Genomic DNA, 14,533 nt, shown 5'->3' on the forward strand with positions numbered 1-14,533 from the left:
AATGTAACTTTTAAGTGTTTTACTGTAGACCTCGACAGGCACATGATAATTCAGAGACACTTGTTGTTCTGGAAGAGGTTTACCTATAGACTATTCATTCCATCAAGGTAGCTGGGCTTATACTGTACCATTTCCTGCAGAGATCATCAAATTATCGGCTCAGGAATGGGACAAAAACTAAAGAATCTCCATGAATTCAAGATTTCATGGGCTGTGTAATTGATATAAAGAATATAAGTATTTATTTGGGTGAATAACTCCTTTAAAACATAAAAATATCCCTGAAGAGTTTCTAATACATGATAAATATTTAATCAAGAACCTCTTAGCAGCAAGTAAAAAAGCAATCACACAACGCTGGTGCCAGCAGGACCCACCAACGAAAGATCAATGGATGGACATTATTGAGGAACTGTATGCTATGGAAAAACTAACATTCATACTTAGACTACAAGAGGATAAATTCTATAAAAAGTGGGAAAAGTGGAATCTCTTCTCTCAGCCTAGCGATATTGCAATAGGATTTCATTGAATGTTTTTTGTAATATGAAAAATGCAGCCTTTTTTTCTTTTACTTTTTGTCTTTTTCTTTTCTTTTTCTTTCCATATAGTCTTGTCAGTTGTTTTCTTCTTGTCTGTTCTTCCTTCAATAAAAATTAAGTGAAAAAAAAATAAAAAAAATCTGATAGTAATACTTTCTGAGTATGTTTAATAATAGAATCAGAATATAACACTTTTAACAAATAACTTGCAAGTAACTTGCAAGTCTGCTGTGACATGCTGTTGGTGTGTACAATTAATAAAGACGTACATTTCAACGGTATTTGCTAAGATAGGTATCACATAGCTGAGAGGATAGACACCGTGGATGAATTATGAGAGAAAGCACATTGCAAACGCCAGCTGTTGCGTTCTTGTGATCGGCCGAGCGGTGAGAAGGGTTGGCAAGGCTTTATGATAAAGATACAAAGACCCTCTGAAGATCAATTATGTGAACCACAGTGACTGTCAGCTGTTATCAACAGTTGTTCAACCTTACCCACTAGACTATTGACACCTGCCGTTCTCATAGGTGCTGCTGATGGCTGCATAGCAACACCTGAACGAAACAAGTGTGTGACGTCGGCAACCAGAGGACATCCAATTTTAAAGTCAAAATTACAAATGGTACCCATCCACTCCAAGTACTACTGTTGTTATTATTCAATGATATGATCATATCATTTATAATGTAGTGAATCTAAGACAGACAGACAGACAGACAGACAGACAGAAGCCTGTTTCTAACCCAAACACAATTTATGATAGTTTTCTACCACCTATTTTAAGTGTCATCTGCCCCTTTCCTTTGTCTGCGTAAAAAACGTAATAGCAGGGTTAGTTATGTTATACAAATGAATGGGAGAAGAGAGAGCAGACTTGCCCTCATCAGCTGTATTTGCAATAATATTGCAAATACAGCTGATGAGGGCAAGTAATAGTGTACATATTATATGCTTTTTCATATTTGCACAGACCAAAAAAAGAAAATCTAAATACCAATTGAATTATTGAACATTGCTGATGCTGGGGATTTTTTTTTATATCCCATCTATGTAGGGGAACCTACAGTATCGACTCACACTAATGGAAGCTGTGGCATTTTGACTGATTATAGGCAGCAGCTTGGCAGGTGTGTTTGGAGTTTATATTGTTAGTGCCATTCAGTATAACATTTTCATGTTTTGTAGGCACCTCAATGTGATCTCAAAATAACATCCATTGTCAAAATGAGGGATCACAACTGCGACTAGACCATGACCTTTTTGTATGACGCAGAACGCAGAAAATATGTTTCTTTAAATAGACCTACTGAAGTGGTTATAGAATAGTGTTAACCTAATTTCTATCCATCTCAATGAGAAGCATCACAGCAAGCTAACACCCAAAAATAACACCACTAATAACAATAGCTCGCTAACAAGATGTAAACAAGGCAATACATTTCTGGGGTGGAAGAAGTGAACCACATGCAAGAGCACCTCAATCAACCTCCAGTCAACACTGAAAACTGTATTAGTAGTTCCCTCTCAGGACAAATACTGTACCACCCTCAAAGGAGTAAAACACCTAGGCCAAATATGTTCAGAGGTGTCACAGTTGATCAAAATAAATACTCAAGGTCTTTAAGGTATGGTCTTAAATCCAGGCCTGGGCGAAACATAACGTCAGCACAACCAGTGACCAGTTCATAAAAGGGGGATCTGATTTTGTCCGTGAGGCGTGAGGGGAGGCTAACAAACTTGATTTCCTCCTAGCAGTGACATATTGAAATGCTGTGTTTTTCAGGCTGCTCTCGCGCGCCTGACACGGCCCACTTACACACTCATCAGCAAGACCGGCTCTGCTCTGCGCTCTCAGCTGCTTTGTTCCAGCTGATGTCATCTAAACCGTGTCCCTGCAGGGTTGTCTGGGGTAGATAAGACCCCCCCCCCCACCCCCCCACCCCCTACCCCCCTTCCCTGGGCTCCTACGGGAAAAAAGGGAAGGGGGGCTTGCTGCTATGAAGATGGATTACCCAGCTGGTGACATCGGCTCCCCTCCCACAGAAGCCAATGTAGAGCTCTAACGCAATTAAGGCAATTAATCTTCAACAAAAGGGGTTCACAACAACCCCTTTTGATCAGTGCAGATTTCTGAATAGGTGTATGACCAAACCCAGTCGCTCTAACATGCACGCACGCACACGCACACACACTGATCTATATCGATCATTGATAGCTTTTAACCACTTAAGCCCTATATACTTTGTACAACATGTCGCTGTTGTGAGCTTGTTGATCTGCTATTATTGCAAAAAGAAAAAATATTTTTTCAACAGTTCAATTCTCCAAAATATGATAACTTAACAGTTTGACTGTTTTTTACGATTAACCCGCATTTTAATCAACCCCCCTTCACTGCCGAGATTGTTGTATTACCTTTAGAGCATACGCTGAATTATTTGGGCTTTTAATCCGCGAAAATCCATCAAAAAAAGCTCCCGTGGTTTGTTATGATCTGTGTGTAGCATCCACCATCTTGGTGCACGCGGAAGACGCACACAAGATTGGTTTCAATGAGGCGTTGCACCCAATGCATTTCCATTGGCCTCAATTTCCCAGAAGCCCTAGCAGCCCACAGCATGTGACGATTTCCGGTTTTGTCATCTCAGCGAAGGCATCCAGTCTCATACTCCGCTACGAAGACGGATTTTCTTTTGATTCATTACATTACGGCGGATTAAACACATAAAACAAAAGGCGGGTATGTCCGATACGGCAGCGACATTAACCTGGAGTAATCCATTCAAGGCACGGAAACTGTTAATATGATTAAGCATGACAGTGAAACATACTGAAACACACTGACCATAATAATATGTCATGTGTGCACTGTGCAGTACTGAATATTGCAGATGCTAACCATCTGATGGTTATGGTATGTTGAGGATAGGCAATGGCAGTCTAATAAACTAAAAACAGCAATAGATCAGATGAGAAGCACTTTCACTGCATGTTATATCAAACCGTATATACTGTATGCCAACAATGTGTGTGTGTACACTTCATGTACATGTATGTGTTTTGTTTACTGAGTTCTGACTGAAGCTGAGCCTGGAGCTGGACAGTAAAAGGGGAAAAAACAAATATCTAAGCAGCTGAAGGTAAGAGGGTCCCTTTGAATGGCTTTGGCATGAATTTGTATGTTCTGTACAATCCAGCCTTCAGTATACTGTGGGAGACATGCACTTTTATTGCGATGCCTACAAATTTATTTTTAATTACAAACCTGTGTCAGACCAAAGCCAGTTGGTCAGAGCCAAATATACGCCATTATGATTCATTCCTGATCCTCAAGGGACCCTGGACCCTAACAGAATACAAACACCATAATAGAATTCCATCCAGCGACTGTTCATTAACATGACTGATTGTGATTATGACAGCAAAGAAACGGATCCACATTTTATATTGTGCTTTTAGAATTTCATTTCTGAACCATATGCAGCCCCCACAAACACAGAATAAAGATTTTACCTGATAGTGTACTAAGGCAGTGGTTCCCAAACTGTGGTGCATGCCGTGCACCCCCTGTGGTGCGTGACATGAATAGGTTAATTAATGGTGGTGATATTATTTTAAATATATGAACATATTATGCCAATATGGCAAGTAGAATATATGCCATATTCAGGTTAATACAGTACAGTACAGTATGTGCATACAGTATATGTGCACATATATACAGTATAGGAAATATATGTCTCTCTATATCTTATGCAACATATACAGGTATGCATAGGTGGCCAATTTTGAATAATGATGTCACATATGATAAATATAACATACATGTTTATCATACGTGACATATTATTCGCACAAATAATACAAATATGTATGTATTTCATTTCCATGTGGTGGTGGTGGCGGGGTAATTCGGCTAGGTCAGGAGGTAACAGCGGGCGCACAGACACAAAAGTTTGGGAACCGCAGCACTAAGGGATAAGGCTAAAATAATGACCTGAATCAATCCATCTTTCACTTGCTCTGGGGAAATGAATGTCGAGATTTAAATCACTCAAGTCAAAAAATCCATTATTTATCACATCCACTGGTCATATACAGTACCTCACGTTGTAGTTTAGAATCAAGACTACATTATAACATGGACTATTGCGAAGCAAGTATAACCAATAAAATAATTTCTAGGTAACAAAGGACCTGGGTAGTCAATTCCATAGTAAGTGCAGATTACGGAGACACTGCAATTTAATTTATCTCCCAGTGGGGTATTTGTCAGCCAACAAAGTGAAATGTGAACTCAGTCAAAGCTATAAATTCAAAACAACATAATTAAAATGCTCTACCTGTGATAAACATCACACAGGGCGACTTGAAGGGCACCAACAGCGAAACCACTGTGCAAATTCCCTGCCACTTTGTTTGGCAAGCAACAACACTGCTTTGCGTGTAGGCAAAATCCTGGCCAAGCAGTCATGCTGCGGTGGTGACACCCAATGGGTGACCCCTGTCTGTACTGAGGATGTTGAGCCAGGCTCTTGTGCCCAAAGCATGCACGCACGCACACACGCACACACACGCACACGCGCACCTGTGTAATAACAGGAGGCTAAAATCACCCTTTATCTCAGAGGAGCTTGGATAATATGTTGCAATATGTTGTAGTTGCACCCGTCCCTTTATACTTGGCTGCACATGGCTGTTGCACACTGAAAGTATCAAACCCTAGAGGTCTCGTTCTCTTATCATCCCCACTGAGTGTGAAAAGCACCTGATTAGCACTATTGAGTTCCACCCTGCAGCCCGCGTCCTTGGTGGGAAGAAAACAATGAGTAGCACCTATCTGATCCTCGACTGTATCTGATGCTATAACAAGATGTTTCTCCAGCTGCTGTCTTTCCAGATCACTTTAAAACCCAGTCAGAGATGGGCTTTGGTGGAAAACAGAACGCCCGTTCTGAAAGTGTGAGGAAAATAATCAATATGATACGGTATTAATACCGAGCCTTACATCTCTAGACGGAGGCAACATGATAGGAGCCGGGGGGTGTTTAGTGTTAGATCTTTATCAATAACACATTACCATGGCCCTTCAGGGAGCTGAATATACAGTACCTGGCCAAAACCAATGATAATGCTGTAATGAAAAAAATCAAATCCCTCACAATGGGTTTGGGTAGAAAACATTACCGTTGGTACCTGTTACTCTCTCGTAGCGGCTCACTGCCCTTCCTCCAAGAGATCACACCCCAAGGAGACATCTTGGGCTTGCACTCGATGAGCATGTCTCCTCCCTCCTTCACTAGCGTCTGGCTCCTCAGTTGGTAGAGAGAGAAATCTGGGGCAACAGCTGAAACAAGACCAGCATATTAACGGCGATTGCAAAACTCACACCCACATCTCCTTCCCTTGAAAATGCTCTCATGTAAAGTTATACGTTTCCATTACTGCATTGGGAATATGCAGGATTGCAATGAATGTATGAATGACAAATGACGTAAAGACTAAATTTCAATTTAAAAGACCAAAATCTCATATCTTGACATTCTAACTACCAGTAAAACACCCTGAGGGCGAGAAGCGACCCAGACGCCCAAACTGGGCATCTGCCTAGGTGGCAGAATGCTGGGCGAGTGCTGGCGCTTTGGCATGGGGGGTCAGATCAACATATGGAATTAATTCTGTAGGCCTACTAGCCATATATATGGAGCGTGTCTTGAGTGTACTGGGTTTGATGAGGTCAGATCAACAAGAGTTGCTGGCCGGCTCCATATGCAGATCTAGGATGATCCAGTCTTCTCCATGTATGGTTATCCAGGGTTAGATGTGGTCAGTGTCGTGATCTTCATATATGAAGATGGCCATATATGGTGGCGTGACATGTCACGAGGCATGACATATGGAGGCGTTAAGGGTCTCCATGATGTCACAACAAGGCATGATGGATTGGCAACCATATATGATGGTGTAACGGACACAGGATTTCATAGTAAATGAAACTTATACTGGGAAACATATGGGCACACCTACAATTGTGACATGTGACATGTATACTCTAGAACCGTTACAGATGGACGCATGTTGTTCATGGATTACAATTTCATCATTATCTTTTATTAAGCGACATGAGCTTGTGACTCTACTTGTAGGCTTAAAATGTAACAATGAAGACAACTAATTAGATAAAATAGTCAAACATTTCAGTTAAAGCCATGCATAATTATTCACATACAGGTTTCATAGAAAAGGCAAGAGAAATGTAGAAAATTTTAAATGATTTGCAACATAGTAAAATCCTATGTGTATTTCAAGTAGTGAAATAAGCACATCTACAGGCTTGCAGTGACCTTGTAGATCTGCTATTCTCAACAAATGTTTGCCTATTTTCGCTGAATATTCGCCTATTTTTGCAGAATATTCGCCTATTATAACGTGCTTATAACATTATAACATTAACACTGAGGATTTTACATGTGCATGCTCAAGTACACATCAAGGTTAATGGTGTGTGTGTGTGTGTGTGTGTGTTATGTTTAATGAAGTTGGCAGAAGGACAAAATGTGTACTCCTTTAATTAACAGGAAATAATTTCCTCAGCTAAGAAAAACAAAGGCAAATGTCATGTACTTCAGATTTAGCCCACATCCGTTTCATCGTGATAATTACTTCCACCCGCTGCAATAAACACTTTAATTAGTTATACCTGCACAGGACTGTCACCGAAATTCACTTTGGTAGAGGTTTGAATTGTGTAGCCTTACATTGCAAGGTGAAACAGGTCTCAAATTAGGTGAAACAGGTATCAAGTCACTCTTTTAGCACTCAAGCAAAGCAGCTTCTGCCAATATTGCATAGTCAATTTTGGAATATCAATTTCTAATCAACTGAATATCCGTACAACTACTTGTGTCAGCTAGGCATTTAGAGTGAACACAATGAATAGTTATGCTACTTAAATGGACGTGCATGCATGTGTGAGTTAGCTTGAAGCAAATGAGAAACAGACAGACCGATTAGAGGTAGTATATATATATGAATGAACTATTAGCTAATTAATGGGGGGGGGGGGGGGTCTGGGGAGAGCTAATTAGAAGTAGCCTCCTGACTTCCGTGGCTGCAATGAGCTATCGCTAGAATAGATAGTATATGCCCATTTACCCTGTATAATATGGGCCTATTGATTGGATCGGCTGTTCTGGACAACTGAATATCAATGTATGGACATATCGGTCGCATCGGTGGGTTTGAAGTAACAACCGCATATCTGAACAAAATGGCGGAGAGCACCTCACTCCAATGCCAATACGCGTGTCGAGTTTGAAGACAGTCGGTCCCATACAGTATTATGTAGAAACTAGCTAATATAAGGTAGTTCCACTGAGCTTATAATGCATTTATGACCAGCACTTTATGTTATAAACATTGCTATAAGCTTTCATACATGATTATAAACATTTATAACGACCGTTATAATGCCTTAAAAGAGCATTATAATTCATAATACATGCGATTATAATGCCTTATAGACCTAACCTTTAAGTAAAGTGTTACCAATGGCTTCTGTCTTTGGAATGGAATATTCCTGAAGTGGAGCAGAACAGATGTGCTGGGCTGTGGTGAACCTGTGTGTGTGTCCTGACACTGATGAGGCATTGTGCTGGCTGAATGGTGAGTGAGAGCTAGCTTGTGGCCAGAGAGCAGAGAGTGACAGTTTGACAGTGCAGATGGGCGAGGCCGGTGAGCGCAGCAGTTCTGGCATACATCACTGTCACCCCAACGCTTTCATCTTATAATTAATGCTTTTCAATTAGTGGCCAATAAGAGAGAGGCCAGAGGTCATCCCCTGGTACTAGGCACGGGTAGAGCAAACTTGAAAAACCCACGAACACACGCACACAAACAAACGCACGCACACACAAAAAAAAAATACATATCCATTATCCACACATGCTAGTCTTACCTATAACTCGAAGCTCTGCATTGGCGTAGACCTCACCATGCTTATTACCAGCCACACACTGGTACATTCCTATGTCAGCCAGGGTCAGACGGCTGATTGACAACACCCCATTGGCCACCTGTATGCGTTCCTATGGACATAGAGACACATGCCTTTAATATGCCTTATTCCCAGTGCTCATCTACATAAAAGTGGCCAGCCAGTGGGCCAGTGAATTATGGTCTGGAAGTGACAGACGTGGCAATAAATCTAGGTTTTCATCACTAATGGAGGGAAGGGTTTGGGTGGATGGAGGCAGGGTAGCAGAAAATGACCCTAATCAATCTGCATGTTTATGAGAGTGAAATAAAACCATGCCCTATTTATATCTGCGGCTTCACCACAGGGCCTGTTTCCCCTTCAGCAGGAACAGGGGGGCAGGGAAGGGAAGGAATATCGTAACATCTGAGGTATGCTGAATTGTGAAAATTGCTTTTCTGATAGGTATGCTCTATACATACTAAGTGTTGTATGCACCTATGTCACAGACACCGGCTTCCATTTCATCTGCTTGAGCTCAGGCTGTATACCTTTCCCTGTTTGACTGAAGGAGAAAGCTTGTCTGCAACTCACTGGAAAAGTAAGACCAGAATACGGGTGGAGTGATGGAGTAATGAAGTATAAACTTGACTGGGACACAAACAGTAGGGCTAATTATACTTCATCGAACAACCACAAACAATAAAAATGGCATGTTTTCAACTGAAAGAAATACGTTTTGGTCATAATTCTATAACACAGTTGTTCGATGCAGTGTTTCTCAAATGGGTACGTGGAGGTACTACAGAGAAGTGAGTGAAAAAACTGATTTTACTGTTTAATTCATATAAAACATTGACAAAAGTTGTGTGAACCTGCTGATCTATGTTATTAAAACAAAAAATATATTTTGGCATTATATGCTAGCTATGGTTTTCTCTTGCAGTTTTCTAAGCAAAATGTTCTTTGGTAAAGGGAGTACTCGGAGGTTATTGGATTCAGAAATCAGGGAAAGGGCCCGGGAAACTAAAACCTGGGGGTACTGAACCCAAAACAGGTGGTTTCAGAACCACGATGTAAAGTATGATCTGTTAATCCTAAACATTTATCTGTCTTCTGTTTCTACTTAGGTTCCCTCACGACTGCATTTCAGATCCCAATCAGTTAACTTCTCATGTCTCCGTTCAAACTATGTCAGGTACTGCCTCTGCTTGCCCTTCATCTGCTGTGTTTTCCGCAGGCTCACCCATAATTGCATTAGATTCCATTTCCATAGGGGGTTTTCTGAGAGGGGCCGAACTCCAGTCTCAGGGGATTAAAGTACTGCCATGTGAAAAGCCTGTCCTCATTGAAAGATCACAAACTAATCCTGTGTTCGAGCAGGTTAGAGCGCCTGCATTTCCATAGTGCTCAGACTGTGCTCAGTAGCCCTGGTTGTGCTGGGGCGAATGTGCCTGCTGGCAGGAGGGGGGGTAAATGGTGCCGTATCAGTCCGTGCATGGAAAGCACTCCCGTTTACGGCTGCTATTAATTAAGCATGACGTTCCTCTTAAATCAGCAGTTTCTCATGCAGGGGACCTGGGGGTGCCATCTGTACGCCTTATGCTGAATGAAAATGATTGGCAATGTCATTTGCCAACAACAGTGGGTTGCTTTAGTTGATATACAGTAGGACAGTATAAACAGTATAAAAAGTGCAACAAGAAGATGTCCTGAATAACAATCTGTCCTGGTGTTTACTAAAAAGAAAGACCAATTCTGCACAGATTGATTGCTATAGTGCTCTTACAAAGTATTATCTCCCTTATAACCCTTACTATAGTTGGTTGTGTGCTGGTGTAGTGCACTGAATATAACCGATTTACAAGCTCAAAAGGTGTCACAATGTGACGTGTTGTGAGCTTGTAGTTCGGCTATTTTCAGTGAGCAACACCCACATGCAACTAATTACAGTATAACTCAGGCTTTAGGGAGTATCCCTTTATCTATACAGTTGGATTCAAAATATCATCAGGTGTGGTGGATGTTTTCACCGTGTGTGAGTCTCAAGAAAGAATGAGTGGGATGTTCCAATGAATGGTACAATAAATAAAGGTCTTGATTGATTTACTGTAATGAAAAGCAACAAATGGAGTATCCTCTTCCTACAGCCCTACATCGCTGACCTTTACTTCTTCCACTGATTAAGCTGCTGTGGTTAATGGTGACATTTCAAACAATGTAACACCTTTGCTGATTAATTCATTTGCGCATGCATATCCACTTATTAGTTTGCTGTTTGGGACAGCCCTGTGCAACAAATCCAACGGTATCATCATTTCCAAGCTTTAATCATGCATTCAGCCCTAGTATGCACACTGCACATATCTCAAAATATGAGATATTTTCTTTTTAGGTTGCTTTCTGCTATTCTTGTTCTAATTATCTTTTTGTTAGCGTAAGCATGTAGTTGAATTAGGGGGCATGAGAGGGGCGAGTTTCAAACCGTACTCTGTAAGCATGTGCCTTAGCAAGCATCCAAGGGCACCGATTATACAGTATAGACAATTTTATAATGGTTGTGAAAAGAAGTTAAGAGAATGCTGTTTTTTCCTCACTATCAATACTAACAGATGGACTCATTTGTTTTGCACGTGTGTTCTGCATGTGTACTGCACAAACTAGTATGTTCTGATAAAGGTTGTGTTAAAAAGCGTACCACATTGACTTGACTTGATTGTTCATTATTCAGTGCTGAAAGTAAGCCTAATCTGCCTTTATGAGAAAAACGGTTTGCTGTTAGAAGCGTTGCCCCTGGTAACAATAAAACAGGCTTTGTCCAATCCAAGCCTATATAACATCTAAGGATTGATCGATACCCTCTGGTGTGTTTGTGCCCATTTTTACATAATGAAGAAAATTAACATAAAGTTTGTTTATTTTCAAGTCCAAGATGTGCCCATCATCAATCTTCTCTAAATAACCTGGCTCTAGCATTGCCCAGTGGCTGAGATATAATAATATTAAATCATACTTTCGCAAATGCTTTAATGAATACTCGACAACAGAGCTTCACTGCCATTAAGTTAGATGAACAAGCACGGTGGTTGCAGTGTATGTTGTACATAATAAGCATGCTCATACACAATATACATGCTCATCTCTCATCTCAATAGTCATAAGGAGGACGTGAATAGGAGAAAAGGTGCTAGACTGAATGTAGGGTACAACAAAGTATGCTGCCTTCCACAGAGACTCTCCCTTTCCTCCTTTGGTGGCACAGGATTAATGATGGCTCTCTGGGAAGAGAGATTTAACAGAAGATTAGGGCAGCTCTTACATCACTGTGCTTTCAAGACTAGCATGAAATACTTGGCTTGTTTACAGTTTAGTCTTTGAACACACCAAAGGATAGGAGGCGCAGTCTAAATCCCAACAAATATGCAGTATATTTGGCAGGACTGAAGTGCATATTGCATTGCTGCATGGAGGAACTGTGTTAAAATACAGACCATATAATTGCCTGGAGATTTCGTAGAAAAGCTTCACTATGTAGCAGCAAAGCTTTGACACATAGGGTTCCTCATTACAGTACAGGGACTCAGTAACATCAAATAGGCAATTAGTATTTGAGTCACAACTGTTTTGCTGCCAACCTGGGCAGCAGAACTTAAGCTGGCATTATAAAGAGCTACAGTAGCAACACTAAAGCATGTCTTACCTCCACAGGCTCCAGATTCTCTCCATTTTTCATCCACCGGAAAGAAGGTTTGGGCTTCCCTGTGGCTTTACACTCCCACACCAACGGGTCATCAATAGGTTTCTGCATATCTTCAGGTTTTTCAATGAGATGCGGTGGGGCTGGAAAATTCAGGAAAAAAAACAATGAATTTGATTAATTGGTAAATGAACAGTATTTATATAGCGCTTTTCTCCAAAGCACTTTACATTACAATATACTTTACCTTCAACCATTAACACACCAATTTTGGAGAATAATCTGAAAAATGAAATACTGAAAATGATGTCAGACTATCAAAGTCTATAGCATGCTTATGCAAGACTGAAAGTGATGTACATCACAAACTAATGTATTAGAGTAGCCGTGGGTGGTACCATAAAACACTTCCATCCAATACAGTTTGAGTAAATTATGGTATAATTATACAGCAGCAGCATTGATTCTTACTGTCTTGCAAGTAACTCAAGGCTAGTTAACGATTTTAGCAAAAAGAAAAAAAGAAACTAAAAAAGAAAGGTACATAAAAACAAGATGGATTTACTCTCTCCATAGCTCTATACATCCGGGATGATGTGTAGGTCAAGACACTATCATCTTATATCACACAAGGCCACTGGCAGGACAAGAGTAATGGTAGATCACTATTCTATTCTACAGACCTTACCTAATGCCATACTCAAGGACTGACCTTTGAGATGACTTTTCAGTAACAGAACATCCTGCTCTAATTGGCTTCTGCTACAGCATGCAGAAATACAGAAATTCAATGGTGATTGCAAATATAATATCCCTATAGTGCCACAGTGTGCTGGATTTTGCATTCCACTTTGTGATTGTGAGTGGATTGGAGAGAGATAGAGACAGACGAGGACAATGTAGAGTGTAATGTGTGATTGTTTATGTTGTTCAGGGAAGGACATCAACCTCTATTGATCCACAAAATGAATATTGTGTGTGTTTATGTCAAATTCCAAAATTCCATTTGACAACCAAAGTTGCTGCACAAGTCTAGTGGACGTCATTATTATCATTAACCACTTAAGTATGGCTATGGTTGTCCAGAGTCCCTCAAGGCTCTATAATAGTGACTTTTCAGTTTTCACTCAGCATTAAATATCATAGTGGGTAATGTTATTTGTGTCCAAAGTGGGCCACTGATACCTCAAACAGCATAGTGCTGCATCCTTCTGGTCTTCAACTGCAGCTGGATGGAATGGGATTCGGATTCAGGCTATAACTATTCTGTGAACACAGACATCCAAGGCATTTCTTAACCCTGAGGTGAACTTGTCAAATCTTCCTCAACCTTTCTCAGTGTGGAATTGAACTGCTATTTTTTGGATTAAAGGAAGGCCGGGTGTTTGTGTGTGTGTATTGCTTCAAAGCTTCTGTGTAGCTCTGCAGAAATGCGCATACCGGTATCAATATTTGTACCAATGTCAATCATGTAACCTATGACCACAACGACCCATAATGTATCTGAGCAGAGAGAAGCAGAGCGTGTGTGTGTGTGTGTGTGTGTGTGTGTGTGTGTGCGTGCGTGCGTGCGTGCGTGCGTGCATGCGTGCGTGCGTGCGTGCGTGCGTGCATGCGTGCGTGCGTGCGTGCGTGCTTGTGTTGTTTTGGATGGGAGCACCGCCAGAAGAGATAGCAGAGAGCAGAAATCTACTCTGAGACTCCATTATCACCAGTCATTTAGCATCACATCCATCCATGGAACCGCAATCTTCCACCCGAGCCTGGCGGCGGCCTGCTCCACCCTCCGCACCTTTCAGGACCATGTTGTTTTTTTCTCCTCTCCTCTCATTGTCAAGGCCCTTCACTCCATTCCTCACCCGCTGTGAACGTATCGACTCTCAGTCAATGCTTACCAAATGAAAGCGGGCAGCCCATCTCTGCCTGTACACTAGGCCTACCACACACAATCGAGCCAAACGTCAGCTGGCTGAACCATAAATTGTGGGATTCTTTCTTTCTACCAAATTGAAAAGTAGTAGGTTTAGGGAAACCAGAAGGCCAATATAACAGTAATGAACCGGCATCCGTCCTGCTTCTTCTCAATGACATGCGAATAAATCTTAAATAAGTTACGTTTTCCCCAAACAATGTTTCAAAAGAACACATTTTGGGGTCATAGGCCTATTTGCATGAATCGCTAGTGAAGTTAAGTAAAGGAGCCTACAATGTTTTGTATTATTTCATAACAAAACACAAAATTTCAGTTTTCGGTCTCGAGCTGAAAAGGTTTGGGAACCCCTGTTATACTTCCTGAAGCTGCTATAACATAATAAT

The 14,533-nt window shown here is 41.0% G+C and overlaps 1 protein-coding gene across 1 annotated transcript in view; it reads right to left on the reverse strand.

Moving 5' to 3' along the window:
- The window catches only part of cntn4 (contactin 4), a 140,870-nt gene that overhangs the window by 36,328 nt on the left and 90,009 nt on the right, over positions 1-14,533 (reverse strand). The window contains exons 8-10 of the mRNA XM_083770561.1: positions 12,221-12,360; positions 8,503-8,632; positions 5,742-5,892 (exon numbers count right to left, since the gene is read on the reverse strand). Coding sequence (XP_083626687.1) covers positions 5,742-5,892; positions 8,503-8,632; positions 12,221-12,360 — 421 coding nt within the window. The remainder of the gene's footprint in view (positions 1-5,741; positions 5,893-8,502; positions 8,633-12,220; positions 12,361-14,533) is intronic.

Source organism: Protomyctophum parallelum (genome assembly GCF_964188405.1).
Source record: "Protomyctophum parallelum genome assembly, chromosome: 8".
Taxonomy (NCBI): Eukaryota; Metazoa; Chordata; class Actinopteri; order Myctophiformes; family Myctophidae; genus Protomyctophum; species Protomyctophum parallelum.